This window comes from Talpa europaea (genome assembly GCF_964194135.1).
Source record: "Talpa europaea genome assembly, chromosome: 7".
NCBI lineage: Eukaryota > Metazoa > Chordata > Mammalia > Eulipotyphla > Talpidae > Talpa > Talpa europaea.
The window spans coordinates 233,503-252,137 of NC_140074.1; the positions used below are offsets into that span (position 1 = coordinate 233,503).

The 18,635-nt window shown below is 69.6% G+C and overlaps 3 protein-coding genes across 3 annotated transcripts; all 3 read left to right on the forward strand.

The window, feature by feature from the left end:
• Positions 1-2,595: 2,595 nt before the first annotated feature.
• Positions 2,596-6,312, forward strand: LCN15 (lipocalin 15; the record flags this gene model as incomplete). The annotated part of the gene is made up of 6 exons (XM_084236266.1): positions 2,596-2,688; positions 2,998-3,137; positions 3,200-3,270; positions 3,425-3,535; positions 3,907-4,008; positions 6,002-6,312. 6 exons carry the CDS (start codon positions 2,596-2,598, stop codon positions 6,310-6,312), a joined length of 828 nt encoding a protein of 275 aa, XP_084092392.1.
• A 2,577-nt stretch (positions 6,313-8,889) lies between these two features.
• LCN8 (lipocalin 8) lies at positions 8,890-9,404 on the forward strand (the record flags this gene model as incomplete). The annotated part of the gene is made up of 3 exons (XM_084236267.1): positions 8,890-8,995; positions 9,139-9,228; positions 9,316-9,404. Coding segments are annotated over 3 exons (249 nt in total), but the record flags the coding sequence as incomplete, so codon positions are not given.
• A 5,009-nt stretch (positions 9,405-14,413) lies between these two features.
• On the forward strand, positions 14,414-18,237 carry LCN6 (lipocalin 6; the record flags this gene model as incomplete). Its single annotated transcript, XM_084236268.1, has 6 exons — positions 14,414-14,503; positions 14,699-14,838; positions 17,112-17,182; positions 17,284-17,394; positions 17,756-17,857; positions 18,176-18,237. The coding sequence occupies 6 exons, from the start codon at positions 14,414-14,416 to the stop codon at positions 18,235-18,237; spliced, it is 576 nt and encodes a 191-aa protein (XP_084092394.1).
• Between the last annotated feature and the right edge of the window lie 398 nt (positions 18,238-18,635).

An 18,635-nucleotide genomic window follows, 5' to 3' on the forward strand; every position in this document is an offset into this window, starting at 1 on the left:
ACTTTGCACCGTAAGTCCTCTAGCGGAGGTGGCTTTGTAAATATTTTCACGATCTTCCCCCAGGCCTCGTTCTGGGGAGAGGAAACTTGGGTGGAACTCACTGACCCTCACTCACACTAACTACTTGCTCTCACTCCCTCACTCACTTTCACACTCACTCACACATGCACTGGCTCATCCGTGCGCACACTCACACGCAGTGGAGGCGGAGCTCGCCCTCGAGCCCTGAGGCCTGAGGCCGAGCCCCACGACAGAGTCAGCACTGATTCTTGCGTGGGCCTGTCGCAGGCTCCAGACGGATACTATTTTAGTTAGCCTCGTGTTTGTCTCAGCCGACAACGTAAACAGGAGAAAATGTGGGTGGCGCTTGCTGGCCAGGAGAGGGGAGCCGGGATCTCATCCATACCCTGGGGCTTTGGGCTCCTTGGGGTCGCCCTGCCGGGGCCCCCAGGAGGCATCGGGGAGATTGTCTGCTGTGGCTCATGTCCGCCACTAACCCCGAGCTGTAGTGCACACACAGCAGTCTCCCGCCTGCAGCTCTGCAAGCTCAGACAAGGGTGAGCAGGTGTGTGACCCCACATGCAGCGCCCCAAGTCTCCACCCGCCCTGTGCAGTCAGCCGCCCCTCCCTAGCCCCTGCAATCACGGGGTTGCCTGTTCCAGAATGTGCTAGAAAGGGGACCCAGACAGTAGCGCTCTCAGACTGGCTGCTCTTGGGGTGATGAAGCATGTGGGGTTCACCACGTTTCACGCACTGGTCTGTTGTTTTCACTCATGAGCAGGTCTCTTGGGTGGAGGACTGCGGTTGGCCACCCTCCCCACCCAGGGGCATTCGATCGTATTTTTTTTTTTAAAGATTTATTTTTATTTATTTATTTATACAAGCACTGGGTACAGTCAGAAGCGCGGGAGGGCGAGAGAATTCACCAGAGCCAGAGCGGGGAGCAGAGCAGGCAGAAGGACCGAAGGACACTGCTGAGGGGAGCAGCGGGCGGCAGGAGAGGTCTGCGCCATGTGGGACCCTCCTCCGGTGGCCGGGGAGCAGCTGGGGATCGAACTGGTGCAGCAGAGACTGCGGGCAGCTTCGCAACCCGGCGCTCAACCGCTGCGCCACCGGGGAGGCCCTCGATCGTATTTACCTCCGGGTGACGGAGCATAAAGTCCTGAAGCTCAGGCAGGCGCGCGTGGAGGAGTTTCCACTTCTCTCGAGCGACGCCCAGGAGCGCCGTCCAGGGTGGTAAGTGTCTGTGAGAATTGGCCGCTGTCTTCCTGTGCGCCCTGCCACACAGCTGTGCCCCTGCCCCCAGCAGGCACAGGTGCAGGTCAGGCATAGGCACAAGTCAGGTGCAGGTCCAGGGCACAGGTGCAGGTCAGGTGCAGGCACAGGTGCGGGTCAGGCGCAGGTGCCAGTCAGGCGCAGATGTAGCTGCAGGTGCAGGTGAGGGACACGCTGGCTGCTCCAGGTCCTCACCAGCTCTTGGCGTTGCAGCACCTACTCAGTGTGTTTGCCACCTGGCAGGTGTGGGCGCCCCCCCATCCGGACGCGCCCCCTGTCCGGATGCGCAGCCTCCTATGTCCACTTCCCACCTGGGCATCTTTGGTGAAATGTCTTTTCAAATCCTTTGTGTGTTTTTTTTAAGGTTTTGGGTTTTTGTCCTTTATACCGTAAGTCCTTTATCGGAGGTGTGCTTTGTAAATATTTTCACGGAAAGGCTTTTCCTCTGTCTCCCCAGTGCCCAGGACCTGGCTGGGAGCCGGTGCCTCTGGATCCCCACGGCCGCAGCACCCCAGCTCCCCCACGGCCGCGGCAGCCCAGTTCCCCTTCCTCCCCATTGGGGGATGAGGGTCTTTCTCCCACCCCCCGTGTCCCTCCACCCCTCCTACCCCTGGTCACAGGGCGGCGGGTCCTAGGGCTGGCGCTGCTCCCAAGGTACCCTGGGCCCCTGGAGAGGCCTGGCCAGATCCAGTGCCCTTGGCCCCCACGGCCCCCATGGCCCCGGCGCCTCCCGGGCGAGCGCTTATGCAACCTGTGATAAGGTGGCTGCGATCCCATAATCCACCACGTGGAGGCCCAGCCCCGTGCTGTGCCCTCGCGCTTGCTGGAGGCCGGCGGGGCTGCGGGGCGCTGGGCACGGACGCCTCTGCTCTCTGGCACAGCTGTCCCAGGCCGGATGGCAACCCCGCCTGTGTAAGGGGATAGGAGTGAGGACCCTGAGGCCCCAGACCTAGTGGGGGCCCAGATGGCAAGAGCAGCTCCCAGGTTGCCTGCCCCCCGAGGGCTCTGGGTGTCGTGACCAGGCTGGGGTGCGGGAGGGCCAGGGTATAGTCCGGGCCAGCCGGCCACCCCAGGCTCTCTGCTGGGCCCCTGGGACTGCGTGGCAGGCATGGGGGGCTAATCCCAGGTGAGCGAGGCAGCCAGAGCTGGCACCCTGGAGCCTCCAGGAAGTGACCCCTGGGGCTGGTGGGGACACTCCAGCGATTGTGCCAAACAATGAACAAAGGGCTGGGGCCTCCTGCTGGACCTGCTCGCAGGAGCCGCTGTGGGCAGGGTATAAAGCCGGGGAGCAGACCGGGCACAGCGTGCGGCAGTGCAGGGATGAAGTCTGTCCTGGGCTGCGTCCTGGTGCTGCTCTGGGCCACCCAGGCGTGTGCCGAGGTCCTGCTGCAGCCAGATTTTAATGCCACGAAGGTACTGCGGGCTCTGCCCCGTGGCCGGCCGGCAGGGATGGGCTGAACCGCGCCAGGCACCCCAGGCAGGAATGGCCCTTCCGGCCTGTGCCCCTTTGGGCGGAAACAGCCCGCTGCGTGGTGATCACCGACGCGCATGGCAGGCGGGAGCTGCGGCCCGCAGTGCTGGCGCCGCCAGCCCCAAGGGGCCACAGGGCTCAGACTCAGGATGTGGGGCCCCTGGGGGCGCGGTGGCTTCAGTCCCGTCCAGGCTCGGGGGGCCTGGCTGCGCCCCTGCTGGGGGGGGGGTGGCCCTCACGGAGCCCTGCAGTTCTCAGGCCTCTGGTTCGTGGTCTCCATGGCCTCCGACTGCAAGGTCTTCCTGGGCGAGAAGGACCGCCTGCTGATGTCCACCCGCGCCGTGACGGCCAGCGCGGACGGGGACCTCAGCGTCCGCTCGGCGTCGCCCCGGTGAGCGCGGCGGGGAGGGCGGCCGGGGCGCGGGCCGGGGGTGACGCGCTGTGCTCCCGCAGGCCCGGCAGCTGCGACCAGTCGGAGGCCGAGTACCTGCGGGTGGGCTCCCAGGGACACTTCCGAGTCCCGGGTAGGTCGGCCGCGCCTCCCCAGGGCGCCGGGACGGGGCCCTCCCCTCGCGCAGCCCCTCCCGCCCCGCCCCCGCCGGGCTCACCGTCCACCGCAGAGGCCGCTAGCTTGGGGGGTGCCTGCCCTAAGGTGCCCCCCTGGCGGCTGCTCTGCAGCTCTGGGCTACCTGGACGTGCGCGTGGTGGACACGGACTACATCTCCTTCGCGGTGCTCTACATCCACAAGGAGCTGCGGGGGGCGCTCAGCACCGTGGCGCAGCTCTACAGTGAGGCCCCGCGCCCTCCCTCCCTGCACGGCCCCCAGGCGGGACGGGCCCTCCCTCTCTTGCCCGCCGCCCGAGACCCTGCCTGGGGTCCGCTGCCCGTCTGCTGGGGGTGGGGGGGCGCCCCAAGGTGGGGAGGCCACGAAGCCTGGCCAGGGCTGGCCTGGGGAGCTGCAGGGAGAGATGCCTCCGGGTGGGGCCAGGAGAACCCAGCCTGGACCGCCGGGAAGCCCCACCCTGTGGGCCGCCCTGGTGGGAAAAGGAAAGGGCGCACCCCTGGGGTACATACAGCCTCCCCAACCTGGGGGGGCAGCGTGCCCTCCCTGCACCCTCACCGCAGAGACACGGTGTTGACGAGGCCCTGCTCTGTCCAGGCCGCACCCAGGACCCCAGCTCGCAGGCCTTGACAGCCTTCCGGGACTTCTACCCCACCGTGGGGCTCTCGGAGGACACCATGGTGATGCTGCCCAAGTCAGGTGACCCCGCCAGGCCCCGCCCCGCCCCCGCCCGCCCCCCTCCGCCTCCCCCCATGACGAGAGAGGAGGGCGTGTGGCATTCCCTGCCCGGGCTGCCAGGGCTCGGGAGCTGCAAGAGGTGGTGGGCAGTGGCCAGCTCAGCTTCTGTCCCACAGACGCGTGCTCCTCCGCCGGACGAGAGGACACCCCAGCTCCTCCGGACGCCCGCCCTGGCCCTTCCCAGGTGGGGCAGAGCTCCTGCTCTCTATCCTGCGGGCTCCCGGCTGCGCCGGCCTCTGCCCCTCCCGCCGCGTGTCTTCTCGGACACCCTCCACCCAGGGCTCCTCGCGGGCCCTTGGGCCGCACCCGCAGGGACCTGATTTCCAAATAAGGGCACCTCTGAGGGTTCCAGAGGGACTCGACTTTAGGGGGACACTGCAACCTAGTACGCTGTGTCCCCAACACCCCGGGAGCACCGGGTGCTGCCTCGGGACTCCTGGGGCCTGTCTGCCCCCGAGGGCCCACACGGGGCCGCCTTCCCGGCCCACCCAGGCGCTCCCCGGAGCCTGGGAACAGGCAGGCTCTCAGGAACCCTCCTGTGCTGGGCGCCAGAGAGCCCTCAGGCCCGCTGCCCACGTTCACCCCCAAGAATCTGGGGACTTGCATAAGAGCACAGAGGATGGACACGGTGCACCCAGCGCCCCTTGGGGGTCAGGGCTGGTGCAGGCTGACTGCGAGGTTCCAGCTCCTTCACAGCGCCCCTCGCCCCGGCCGCCCTGGCCAGTGCCCAGCTGGGGGCCTCGGTCCTCACTCGCCCCGGGCGCCGGTGCGAGGCGGGCAGCTCCCCGCGCTGGGCAGGAGGCGGCAGGGAGGAGGGGGCGCGGGAGCCACCGGGCCACCCTTAGGACGGGCTGCTGCCCCGTGGGTGCCCGTCTTCCTGCTCTGACGCGTTACCTCCAGATCAAGCCCGCAGAGTCAAGGGTGCTGCGTGGCCCTCAGGTGGCCGCCGGGGCTGCGGTTTTGCCGTGGATTCTGGGACTTTCTTGCCCCGCTGGCCTGTCCACTGGGGCAGAGGCTGCACTCAGGTCAGGAGGAGGCTGCGGGGGTGCGGCTGCCCCCGCCTGAGGCCGGGCGCGGGGGCCGGAGCTCCGCGGCAGAGTCAGCTTGCACTGGTCTTGGGGGTGTGAGCAGGGGCGGGAGCCTGCGGGGCCGCTGTCCCGAGTGTGGGGGTAACCAAGGCTCTCCTGTCCGCAGGGCCCGCCCGGAGCAGCAGGTCTCGGCACCCCCGGCCCCGGAGACCCACAGCCCTCGCCGGCCCCCTGAGCCTTGGGGCCGCATGCCTCCCCCCCCCCCGACCCCCGGGCCTCTCCCTGGCCGCCCCGCCTCCACCCCTGGGGTCTCTCCCTGGGTGCCCCCTCCCTTCAATAAACAGATTCTGCAGCCTCCAGTCTCCTTGCCTCTTTGAAGAGGCCCTCGGGGAGGGCACAGTGGGCCCCATCTTGATCCTGGACTCCTGGGGAAACTGAGTCAGGGAGGAGGACGTGAAGGGCACTCTGGTGCTGGCTCCTTCTGCCTGAGGGGCGGGAGCACCATGCTGGGTGCCCCCAGGGGCCTGCCCCTCAGGCAGCATCTGGTGCCCAGGGGCCCAGCCCACGCACCTGTGGGGCAGCGGGGGTGCCTGGGAGGCCCAGACGGGACCAGGAGGGCCCTGGGAGCGCGCGGCCCGCTGCCGGGTGGGGGTGGGGTTGGCCGGGGGCTCTGCCCTCCCCAGGCTGCCTGTGAGGCCCAGAACTGCTATGCTGCTGCCAGCACCACCCGGGGGGGCAGCGCCTTCCCCAGGGACCCCGACACACACATCACCCCGAGACCCTGGCTCCACAAATAAGGAAACGGAGGCACAGGGAAGTGGGACTGCCCAGGGGTGGGCTGGGGGCCAGGGGGCGTGAGGCTGCGAGCACACCCACCCGAGGCCGAGGGCCGGAAGGTGCTGGAGGCCTCGCTCCATTGCTCCAAGGCGTCCGGCTGCCTCGAGGCCCAGGGCCAGAGCGATCAGCCCTGACCGGCCTCCGTGCTCACCCCGCCCTGCTGGCTGGGGCTCAGGGGCCCTGTCCTGCTGGCCACCCCTGCCTGGCCATGCCTGTCCCTGGGCCCCGGCCCTTCCACCCGGGCTGGGGTCGGCCAGTCTTCAGCCGCGCTCATGGGAAGCTCCCCCTGGTCTCCAAGACGCTGGCCGGCTCTGGCCCCCGCACCGGCGTGACCCAGCCCAGCAGGCTTTGTTGGGGCAGCGCCCTCTCCAGGATCCAAGATGGCCCGGGGCCCTCGTGACCACCAGGGCGGGGTGACCCCGCTCCCCCAAACCTCTCTTCTGGCACCTGCTCACTTCCGCATCATCGCAGACAGGCAAACTGAGGCAGAGCAGCCGGCCTGGGTCACCCTGCGGGGGTCAGGGCCAGTGCCCAGGAAACTGGCTTCCACCTCACCCTGCTGTTCTTGCCATGGGTCTGGGCCAGCTGGGGGAGGAGGCTGGACCTGGCACCCCGCGGCCTGGGGCACAGACAGGGCTCTCTGGGCGGCCCTCTGGCCTGCGGGCCCCCTCCTGTGCACTGGGGGCCTGAGGAAACTGTTGGGGGGTGCTTCGCAGAGGCGGGCCAGGGCTGGTTACTCTCTCAGAAAAGACGGAGGACGGAGGGTGACCCCTTCCCGCGGGGGCCCTCCCCATGGCCGTGGGCCTGTGCGCGCCAGCCCGCGCCCTTGCCTGCTCTCTCCTCTGCCAGGACATCCTCACCCACCCGCCCGCCCTGCCTCCACTCCTGGGGAGACCTCCCAGGGGCCAGGCCCACATCCCTCCCCCAGGGCGGGCCCCCTGGCTCTGCTGCTGCGTGGGCACCATGCCAGCCTCCCAAGCCTGGGTAGGAAGAGCCCTGTGAGGAAGTGCGGGGTGCACTAGCCAGAGCCGGGCCCTGGGCTCGGCGCGGCCCTGAGGTGCCTCTCCAGCTCTGGGGATCCAGCGGAAAGCCGCAGGCAGCTCCATCCGGCCCGGCTGGGGTGGGGGTGGCCGTGGGCGTCCGGGGCAGGAGCAGCTGCGGTTTGCCAGGGACATTCTCTGGGGGTGGCACCACTGGCCGGTTGGCTGCCCCTCTGGATAAAGGCCGGTGCTGGGGCGCAGGCACCAAGTGAGTAGCCATGGGGGCCGGGCTGCTGAGCGCCATCCTGGGCATCATCCTGGTGCAGGCAGGAGCGGCCAGGCAGGACCTGGACCTGCAGAAGGTGGCCTCCCTGGCGAGCCTGGGGGTGGGGCAGCCACTCAGCCCCTCTCCTCCCCCCACCGGGGCCAGAGCAGTCACCTGGGGCTCCAGGACCCACCCAGGGCAGGCCTCAGGGCAGGCGCAGAGGGTCCTGCGCCCCCGCAGGGCAGGATTCCCCCAGGGCCTCCTGGACAGATCCTGCGCTCAGACGCGCTGGCGAGACCCTGTGGGTCTCCGGGGTCGGGGCTCAGAACGACCACCTCTTGCTCCAGTGGGGTCCCTTTATACCCGGCCTTTGGAGCCAGGAGGGCCCTTCTGGTGTGGAGAGCGAGGGGGGCATGCCGGTCCCCACCCAGGAGCTCCCTTGGCCTGCTTCCGGCTTCCCTGGGCCCATGTCTGCTGCGGGTCAGACGAGACGGATTCTTTGCTCTGGCAGAAATGACAGGTTTCCCAAAGCTGCGGGTGGAAGTTCAAGGGCCTCTGGCCCTTTTCGCCTCCCAGGCCCTCCCCAGCTGCTCCTGGCTCCAGCCACCCCCACGCCCACCCCGGCCTGCCTGCCCTGCCAGGCGCTCCTGGGGCACCGGGGAGGGCGTCACCATCCCAGGACCGGGCACCGCGGAGGCCGAGGACACGCCGCTGACTTCGGCGCTGGCGGCTCCCTGCTGGAGCGTGGGGGCTGCCCCGGAGCCCGACAGGCCTCCCCGCCTGCCCGCTGGCTGGGCCCCACATCTCTGTCTAGATTGCAGGTTTCTGGCGGGAAGTTGGCGTGGCCTCCAACCAAACCCTGGCTCTGAAGACCCCGGTGAAGCTGGAGGCCTTGTTTCTGAGCGTGAGCGAGGACAAGCTGACCGTGAAGGCCGCGTACGAGAGGTAGGCCGGCCGCGGGGCCTCGGCAGGCGGGCGGGCGGGCGGGCGGCCCGGGGGAGGTGCTGGGCCGGGCCGCGTCCCTGCTGCAGCCCTGGGGTCGGCATGTTGCCCGCTGGGCCAGCGGCCTGTGTGCCCCACCAAGGCTGTGAACCCCCAGACCTGACTGCGGGCTCCCGGAGCTGCCAGACACAGGCCTGCTTCCGGGTCGGCATCTTCCTGACAGGAGCGGAGGGTTCCGCTGAAGCCCCACTAGGGGCCAGAAAGGATCGCGGTTTACAGCTGCAGGCCCGGGGGAGAGGCCGCCTGGCCCGTCCTGCTCCTCCCCACCCCTCCCTCCTCCTGCTCCGGGCGCTCCTGAGGGTGCACCCGGCTGAAGCGCTTCTCCCCAGCCCCGGGCTGCCGGAGGGAGGGTGCCGGCTGGGGGTCCTCACGAGCCCGTGGCTGCCTTTCAGCTCCGGGGGCTGCGAGACGGAAGTAATGCAGAGCTCGGAGAGAGACGTCGCGGGGAAGTTTGTTTTTCCCGGTAAGAGCCGTTGCCCTGTGGGTGCACTGACAACCCTGGGCTGCGCTCCGGCTACTCTCAGCCTCGCTGCTCCCTGCGGGGCCCCCCCGCACTGCGCCCTGTTCCCTGCGCGCCCCTCCTGTCCCAAGTCTCCCACCCCCCAGCACACTCTGGGCCACCCTCCAAGGGCTGCTCCAGTGCTCCCATCACCGGTGGGCCCTGGGCGGGGAGGAGGGAGCAGGGCCTCGGGGCTGCCGTCCCAGGGCCGCCGGGCTCCCCGCTCGGGCAGGCTCCCGGGAGGTGCACGTGGTGGACACCGACTACGAGCGCTACGCCGTCCTGAGGGTGGCGCTCCGCTGGCGGGGCAGGGAGCTGCACGTGTTCAAGTACTTCAGTAAGTGGGGGGTGTCGGGGGGTGGGGGGATGGGGGTCAGGGGTCCCCGGGAAGGGGCTGGGGGGCCCGGGGGGTCCCTGGGGTGGGGTGGGGGCTGCGCCTGCCCTCCCCCGGAGCGCCCCGCGCAGCCCCCACCTCCGCAGCTCGGAGCCTGGACAGCGAGTATGAGCGCGGCTTCTGGAGGTTTCGGGAGCTGACGGCAGACACGGGGCTCTACCTGGGGGCCCGGCGCGGTGAGTCGCAGGCCTCTGGGGCAGGTGCGGGCTGGGCCCACCCTGGGGTCCGGCGCTGCCCCGCGCCTCACACAACCCCCCCAGCAGGGAGGTGCGCCGCGCTCCTGAAGGAGGCGAGCCCTCGTCCAGGCGGCCCCTGAGTGGCCCCCGAGTGGCCCCCGGCAGCTCCAGGCCCTGGGCCTGCGGTGGTCACCCCAGGCTGCCTGGGACACTGGACAGGGATCAGCGTTTGACCCTGGCGCCCTGGTGCAGGCAGGGTGGCCTCCCAGCACCTCTGTGCGCAGGAACGTCTGGAGAAGCCCCGGCCCGCCCCAGCCCCACCCCCCCAATAAATGCCACTGTCTTTGCCCAAGCCCACCCCGCGTCTTTCCTGGGGTCGAGGGGACGGGGGAGGCTGGGGTGCGTTTCCCGACCCCCTGCGCAGGGGCCAGAGCGACTTGCAGTGCTCGCGTGGCTGTGAGCTGCTGTGGAGGTGGCCCGTGGCTGCCCCTGCTGGGCTCTGCGGGACGAGGGGACCCGGCCCTGTGCCCTGCGCCCTCCTGGGAGGACAGAGGCCGCCCCTGCCCCCAGCCCTGCTGCCCCCGTGGGCCCGAGGCCCCCTCACTCTGAGGTCCGTGCCCTGCGGGAGCCGCTGGCCGCACCCCTGAGTGCAGCTCCATGTGCAGTCTCTAGCAGGGGGACCCCACAGCCTCCCTTGCCTCCTACCCCAGCGTGCAAGCCCCACAGTCCCCCGCGAGTCTCTGGTGGACACTCACTGCCCTGCCGGGCCCGCCATGCCTGGTCCCCACTCTGCTCTCAGCCCGTCACCTGCACTGTGATGCCCGGTCGCCCCAATTCCCCCCATCAGCTGGGGGCCGAGCCTGGGGCTAGAGAGGGAGGGGGTGGCGGGCAGGCCAGGGCAAGGGGCCCCCCACCCCCCCTGTGTGCCAGGGCCGCTGGGGAGCAGCCGCCCCACTTCTGAGGCCAGAGAGGACTCTTGGCCCAGAAGGTGCTGGGACTTGGGGACCAGCCCAGCAGAGGGGGGCTGCTGCGTCTCAGGAGTCAGCCGGGCCCCAGAGCAGCCGCCCGGGCGCGGAGGAGGGCGTGTGAGGCTGAACTCTCATCATTTAGAGGTGGGGGCCCCGGGGTCCAGCAGCTGTGCCCACAGTTCATGCCCTGATGGAAGCAGCTGCTGTCCGCTGCGGCTGGACTGGCGGCGGGGACCCACGGCGCCCAAGGGGGGCGGGGGTCTTGGAGTCCCGACTGCAGCTCGGGGAGCCCAGGCGGGCTGGGGGCGGGGCCTGGGCGGGAGGGGCGGGCCCGGGTGGACAGGGGCGGGGCCTGTACAGGCGGGAGGGCGGGGCCCGGGCGCGCAGGGGCGGGGCCTGGGCGGTCAGTGGGCAGGAGGGGGCGGGGCCGGGGCGGGGCGCAGGCAGGAGGGGGCGGGGCCCGCGGGCTGTGGCTGCCCCCCCAGGCCCCCCCCCCCCCAGCCGTGAGCGCCCTCCGTGCTAGTCCACAGCCCTGGAGCCCCCGCTTCACGTGAGGCTCCCGGGAGGCTCGTTCCCAGTCAGGGGGACAGACTGATCCCAGGCAGCGCGGAGGGGTGCCCGGGACCCCAAACTGCCAGGAGGGAAACCCGCGTTGCCGTCCCAGGGGCCGGCGCCGCCTGCTCGCGGGGGGCAAGGTGACTGCGTGCGTGGGGGCCTCGGTGAGAGGGGAGCGAGGGCTCAAGACGGGCTCCGGTCAGAGGCTGCCAGCAAGGCCGAAGCCCCCGGGCAAGCCCCTCCAAAACAGGGCGGGGCGGCTGAGCAGGTCCCCGCACGGGCGCCGGCGGGAGGGCACCTGCGGGGGAGCCCAGCAGGGCCCGGACAGCCGCAGGGCCAGGTCAGAGGCCCAGACCCAGCGCGCTGAGCGCCCCGGGGCCACAGGAGGCTGCGGAGCCCAGCACCGCGTGAGGTCCCAAACCTCCCCACCCCCTGCACCCCACCCGGGGGCCACCCTCCCTGTAGCTTGAGCGCCTGACTGGCCAGCTGCTCTGCCATCAGGGCCCCAGGCCCCTGGCAGGGCCACACTCACCGGCCACCTCCTGAAGGGCCTGCGGGGAGCTGGGGGCCCGGTCAGCCCAGAGGAGGTGAGGCCACCCAGAGGGGGTGAGCGGGTCGGGCGCCACAGGCACCCCATGCAGCACCCCAACGCGCAGACACACCTGGCTCCCAGGGGCCTTCCTGGAGGGGACCCTCGGTGACGCCGTGCTGGACGTGCTGACCCAAGGCCAAGCAGCTTCTGCAAGTGGATCAGAGGACAAGGGTGTGGGAGCTGCCACCGTGCAGGCTGGACTTGTGGAGAACAGCTGTTGACTCTGCAGTCGGAGCTCCAGGACGTTGGAAGTTCTGCAAGCAGAACTGCTCCCCAGATCTGCCTGCTGTTCTCTGAGGACGAGCTGGCTTCTGCGCGTGCTCCCCACTAACCAGGAAAACTTGTTTCCAGCAGGAACTTACTGATCTGTATAAGCAAAACCACAACTGCGTGCTGTTTTCTTTCCCTTTGTTCGTATCTTCAATAAATGCTCAGGCTGGGGAGTGAAGACAGAGCTGCCACGATGGCCCTCCCCAGCCTCCCCCACTGCAAATTCCTTTAGACTCTGCGTCTCGGTTAATGGCGGAGAACATCATCGGCTGTCCTGTCCACGGCACAAGGGGGCAGTGTGAGCCCACAGGGGTGAGGCGAGGCAGCAGGGAGAGCAGCCCGGGCCACAGAGGCGGGCGACAGCCAGGAGGGCAGAGGGGGCACTAGCGGGAGGGGCATTCTGTCTGCAGGCCTGGCAGGGAAGGCGCCTGGCCTCCTGGGGAGGTATCCGTTGGCACACCCAGTTGCCAGGTGAGGCGGAGGCCAGCTGGGGGACCAAGGGGCTTGGGAGCCCCAAGCAGCAGAGTGAGAGGAGGCTCCCCCCTGGGCCCCCTGGGGGTCCCCCCGGGGCCGTGACAGAGCAGCCGCTCTCTACCCAGGACACACGGCCCGGCTGCGACATCGGGGCTTTCGCCCCCCCCACCTGCTGGGGCTCTCCCGCCGGCTGCAAACACCCCCAGACTAGAGCCTGAGATTTTACAGAAAAAAATGCTGACTGCACCTCCCGGGTGGACCCCCACCTTTCATGGGCCCCGTGATTTGTTCACAGAGAGCCCTATTTCCAGGACTTGTTGACGAGGCCAATTTGTCACTGCACCCTGAATAAGATGGAGCCCTGGCAGCTCCTCCCCACGCCCCCACGGACAAGGGGTGACCCAGAGCTGAGCACCCCGCTTCCTGCTCTCACCAGAAGGGCTCAGCCGCTCTCCTCCACACTTGCTTTACCCGACGGCCCACCTGATCCCGGTCCACGCACACCCCGGGCCTCCACTGGCTCTGGGGGTCGAGCCTGCATCTGTCCTGGCCAGGCAGGCGGTGCCCCCACCTCTCAACGGCACGTGGTCCCTGAAGGCACCCCCCGCTGCTTCATGCAGGGGGCTCTGGGCTCTCCAGACCCAAAGAGAACCGCTCTGCTGGATTCTGCCCCAGTCCACTCGCAGGCTCCCCGCCCCTCGCTCCCCGCCGCCAGTGCCGGACAGAGCTGCTCTCTGCTTCCTCTCACACGACGCCCACCGCACACGGGCCGAGCCCGCAGCTCTGGGCCACACCAGCTGCGTCCCCGGGGCCTGACGCCGTCTGCCACAGGCGGCACCCACCCCAGGGGCGAGGACGCAGCCTCTGGCTGCCCTCTCGTCAGACACCCCGGGGACCAGGCTGCCCCTGTGCGCCGAGGCCCTGCAGGGCAGCTGCTGCTCTCTCTGTTCCTGCTGTGGGCCCCAGCACACCCCAGGGGCAGCCCCCTCTGCCAGCAGGGTCTCCGCCAGGTCAGGGGTCTCGGGCGAGCCCAGAGGTCCCTGCTCCGCACTGAACCTGAGCGGCTGGCGGTGCTGCGGGGAAGCGTCCGGGTGAGGCCGAGCCGTGGGCCTGGCGCGGAGGACCCTCCGTGGCGGACAGCGAGGGGGGGCGGCCCCCGGGGCCTGGGCGCTGGTCCGCGGGAAGGCGCACTGAGGGGGTGGCCATGTACCCTGGGGCTCGGGGCCCCCAGGGTCTGCTCCCCTGTCCTCCTCACCCTCCCCTCCGGTGTGCCTGCGGGAAGCGGAGCTCCAGGGAAAACGGGGGCTGGGGAGCAGGCAGTGTCCTCTTTCCAAGGTCCTCACTTCACTCGGCGGGTGTCTGGGGGCTGGCATTTGGGGGCTCTGGGCCCCTGGGCGGGCCTGCTCCGGCTGGCCCAGGGCTGCCTCACTTTTACTCCCTTTGCCTGGAGGCCTCGCCAGGGTGGGGGCTGGAGTGTGGGCCTCAGAGCCCCCAGGCCCTGGAGGGGCTCCTGCGCCTTCCAGCCTCGCCTGTCCTGCGCCCACAGGACCCCCAAAGTGAACCAGCAAGGGGGCTGGGGACCATCATGTGCCTGTCCAGCCCCCTGCACCCATCCCCTGCAGTGCATGCGTTTCCAGAGCCTCCCGGCCCCCGGCCCCTCCAGGTTTTGGCTCAGGCAGGGCCTGCTGAGCTCTGCCCAGCCAGACCCGAGGTGGAGGCGGCAGGGCGAGGCTGGCAGGTGCGGCCGGAAGGAACAGAACATGCTGGGCTGGGGGTGGCTGTGTGGGGGCGCCAGGCCGCAGCCGCAGAGCGGGGGTGGGGTGGGGTGGGGGGTGGGCCAGGAGGCGCTGAAAGCTTGAGAGTCATTTTCATGGTATTTTTAATGATCGGAAGCAAAGACACCCCAAACCACAGCCTCTGGAGGGCAGCTGGCTCCTCTCCTCCAGCGCGACCTTGGCCTGCTGCCCACGGGGCTGGACGGCAAGCCTCCTGGCCTGGGCAGGGAACAGCCCTGGGGAGGGGAGAGCAGGTGCTGTGGCCAGATTAGGCTGCTTGCTCTGGAAACTCCCAGGAGGGAGCCGGGGGGCAGGGCTCACGCTCAGTTAGGGTGGGCGCTGGGGGCCGCTCCTCGGGCCCTCCGGCCGCCTCTCTGCTGAGGCCTCCCTGAAGATGCCGCACGCCCTCCTCCTGCATTCGCCGCCCTGGAGGACAGGCCGGCGGGTCCTGGCCGCCCACGACGCCCATTCCGAGCCATATAAGCGGTCTCGGGGCTGGAGGGAGCGCGCCTCCTGGCCCCCGCGCCCAAGTCCCGGCCTGCAGACGCAGGATGAGGGGCGTGCTGCTGGCCATGCTCCTGGCCGTGGTCTCTGGGCCCGGGGCCCAGGGGCTGTGGCTGGGAAGGCTGAGCCCCAACCAGGTAACGCCCCTGTGGGGTCTGCACAGACCGTGGGGTGCCACGGGCTGGGGACCGGGCCTGCTGGGGCTCGCTGCCCTGGCTCCCCTGACAGGCGTGGCCGTGGGGGTGGGCTGGGCCTGATCAGGGGCCCCGGGGCCCAGGTAAGGAAGCTGCCTCGGAGGCCCGGGCCGGCTTCTCAGCAGCTCCCTCACTCAGCTTCTGGGCTCCTGGTACATCCTGGCCGTGGCCTCCGGGGAACGGGGCTTTGTGCTGGAGAGAGCCACCAAGAGCGTCGAGGGGGTGGTGGTGACCCTGACGCCTGGGAACCGGCTGCAGGTGCGCTCCTCACGGCACAGGTGAGCCTGCCCCGCAGGTGGCCCTGGGTGTCCACTCACGCTTCTGCCCTTGGGGCAGCTCTGCCAGCTTGGCCAGCACCCGAGTTCTCTGTGCACAGTCCCTGTGACCCCTCGACTTAAAGGGGTGCCTGCACCCAGGCCACAGGCTGCCGGCGCCACTGGAGGGCAGTTCCCGGGGACGTGGCCCCTGAGGCCTGCGCTGGACTTGGGCAATGGGGCTGAGCCTCGCAGTGGGGTACGCAGCATGGTTGTGGGGGGTACAGGGAGGGGGTGCCTTGCTGCCAGGGGCTGACTGTTGGGGGCCCTAGGAGCGGTGGGTTTTGGGAGGAGGCCCTGCACGTGGGGGGCCCCCTTCCACCTGGAACAGGCAGAGGAGTCACTTGAGCCCTGGACCTGGGGCAGACCAGGTCCAGGGAGACGTTCTCCCTGGTGCCCCTCTAGAGTTGGGGGCCCCTCCACCCGCCTGGCTGGGCAGGGTGGACAGAGGAGGTCCTGGTTAGGGTGGTGGCCCCAGGGGTGAACACAGGGCCCCTGGGCTCCAGGTGTGAACCCCTAAAGGCACGTGGTGGGGGTCCCAATGAGGCTGGGGAGCACCCCCTGCAGGGCAGGGCTGGGCAGCTGTGGTGCAAAGCCCAAGGCCTGGGCCACGGGTCGCAGCCGCCCTCCCTGGTTATCGGTTATCTGTTGCTGTCTGGGGCACTTAGGCCCCAGGCGACGCTCCCGCATGTTTGTGCCTGGACCAGGAGACCCATTCACATGGTTCAAGAATCAAAGCGCCCCTGGTGTCCAGTGGGGGTGTCCGTTGTGGCCGTGGCTCCGCCCCCCCAGCACACCTGGCCGCAGGCCTGCGCGCCCAGGGGCACCGGGGCTCTGCCCTTTGTAAGCAAGCAAAGTTTGTTCTTCTCTCTACAAATTTATTTTGCCTGTATGGGACATGAATTTTATTTTTTTTTTTGAAAGATTTATTTATTTATACAAGAGCTGGGGTACAGGCCAGATGTGCGGGGATGGGGGTGAGAGGACTCACCAGAGACAGAGCGGGGAGCAGAACAGGCAGACGGACCGAAGTGCACTGCTGAGGGGAGCAGCGGGGAGACGGGAGAGGTCTGCGCGCCATGTGGGACCCTCCCTGCCGGCCGGGAATGGAACCCGCCCTGCAGAGGCTGCGGACAGCTCCACACGCTGCACTCAACCCGCTGCACCACCAGGGAGGCCCAGAACATGGGTTTTTAAATTGCTATTAGAAAAGCACACAAGATTGGCCCCCTGGCCAGGTCCCAGGGCGCAGCCGCCCTGCACAAGGCCGAGACCCTCCCGGCTGCCCCGCCTGCCCACTGCTCTGCGGTGACCGCCCAGGGTGGCCGGTCCTTGGCGCGGGAGGCCCTGCCCTCCCCTGGGCTCGGGCCAGCCCCCACGCCTGCGGGTCCTGCAGGCCTGTGCGGAGGCGGCAGTGCTGGACCCAGGCGTGACGGCCACATTTCTTGGGGTGCCTGTGTCTGCTCCCTAGCAAGCTCCCGTCCCCCAGGCACGTGGTCCTCCTTCCGCTCTGCCCATGCAGAAGAGCCCTGCCCCACCTTTTGCCCTGGAAGCCGCTCTGGCGTGAGCGCTGGCCTGGGGGTTCCCTCCAGAGAGGGGCGTGCTCCCGGCCGGGTGGGGGCGGGGCGGCCCGCAGCCCCCAGGCCTGCGTTTGCCACGCAGAAGCGGCCCCTGTGGCCCGGCCATTCCCCAGCCCTGGTGTCCTTCTGGGCACTGCTGAGTCCTGCCTTGCACGTTTTTCTCTGGGGTGTTCCTTGCTGATTTGGGGGAGCCTTGACCACAAGGGCTGTAGCCACCTGCCCGGGACCAGAGGGAGGAAGACACGCTTCCTGGTTTGCTTCCTTCAGCCTCCAGGAGTTCCTCCCGGGCTTCTCTGCACCCCGCCCCCCCACCACCCGTGCCCCAGGCCTCCGGCTCTGGCGCTGCCCCCGCCGCCCGGGGGCTGGCCAGTGCCCCTCGCACACACGCCCCTAGTTCTTCTGCTTCTCCCCTTGAGCTTCCGCATCAGCTCCTCCTGAGGCGCCTGCACGGGCCTTGTTCACGGATGGGCAAATGGGGTGCCCGGCCCCTCTGGGGCTGCTCTCTGTGCCCTCCAGTGCCGCAGGCCTCTCCGTCCCAGCCCACGGCCTGGCCAACGGCCCGGGCGGGAGGTCTGGGTGATGGGGTGTCGGGGGGGGCCGTGCCGGTCTGTCTGGGGGCCCCCGCGGGCCTGAGGGCCTGGCGCCTTTCTCCTCCAGGCTGGAGAGGTGCGAGCTGAGCGTTGTGGAGCTGCTGAAGCAGAAGTCCAGCTGGGTGTTTGAGAACCCCTGTACGGAGACAGGCCTGAGCCCCAGCCCCTGCCAGAGGACCCGTGCCCGCGGGGGTGGGGGAGGGCACCCCGCCAGGGGGTGAAAGGCCCCATTATTCCAGCCCTGGGCGTGATGCAGTACCGCGTGCTGGGCACCAACTTCCGGGACTTCGCCGTGGTCCTCACGCAGCTGGAGTCCGGGGACGAGGCCTTCAACACCCTGGAGCTCTACAGTGAGGGGCGCCGGCTGCGGGGTGACCTCGGGGCCGGCCAGCAGGGGCCTGGGAGTGGGGCCGGGTGGGGTCTCCGGGGCTCTGGGAGGTGACGCTGGCTGGGAGGGGTGGCGGGCGGGCCTTGTGGCTTGATCCCCCAGGTGGTGCCTCCCTCTGCCCCTCGCTTCCCACGGGCCAAGCCCTGCCTGGCCTCAAGCAGGCCCCTTGCTCCCTCACTGGCTCTGCCGAAGTCCCCATCCTGCACCGAGGGAGGACGGTGGGCTTCTGGGGCTCCCCTTGGGCCAGCCTCGGGGGCAGCGTGTGGGGCTGCTGCAGAACCTGCCCCTTGGGCCCAGGTGGGTCTCAGGCGCCCTGTCCCCAGGCCGCACAGAGCTGGCCAGCCCGGAGGCCATGCGCCTCTTTGCCAAATGGAGCCGGGGCTTGGGCTTCCTCGCACAGCAGCAGGCCCAGCTGCAGCCGGACTGTGAGTGCGGGCTGGCAGGGGCTGGCAGGGGCTGGCAGGGGCTGGCAGGGGCTGGCTGGGGCTGGCTGGGGCTGGTGGGGGGCTGCCAGGGGCTGGCAGGGGCTGGCTGGGGCTGGCTGGGGCTGGCTGGGGCTGGCAGGGGCTGGCAGGGGCTGGCTGGGGCTGGCTGGGGCTGGCTGGGGCTGGCTGGGGCGGGCTCTGGCTTCTTCTGGGCTCTGCGCAGAGTGCCGGGGGGGGGGGGGGCGCAGTGTCCCAAGCAGCCGCCTGTCCTCATGCTGTGTTTCCCCCTCAGTCACCTGTGCACACAAGGTCCTCCAGGTGAGCCGCCCCCGAGCACGGCCTGGGCCAGCGGCGGCGGGGCCAAGGGCTTGAAGCCTTGAAAGGCTGGGAGATGCCCACCTCCTGGGGTGATCCAAGCCCCCCTTCTTGGTTTCCAGTGAACACTGCAGCTGCAGGGCCCGTACCCCCGTGTCCTGGTGGAGACTGGCCGGACACTGCCCCCTCACTCGGCTGCCCCAGCCTGGGCCTCAGGCCTGCTGCCCCGCGGCTCTTGCCACAGACCCAAATAAAGCCACAGCCTCCACAAAGCCACAGCCTCGGCGGGCAGCGGGTGGTGGGCACACAGACGTGGGCAGCAGGCGGCGGGCACACAGCCACGGGGACGGCCTCGGGCCTCCGGGAGCTGGGGGGAGCAAGTCTTGGGAGAGCCAGGCCCAAGAGCCTGGGAGCCGGGGTGCCCGTTGGGCAGCGAGGCCGGGCTGCACACGCGTGCCCCCAC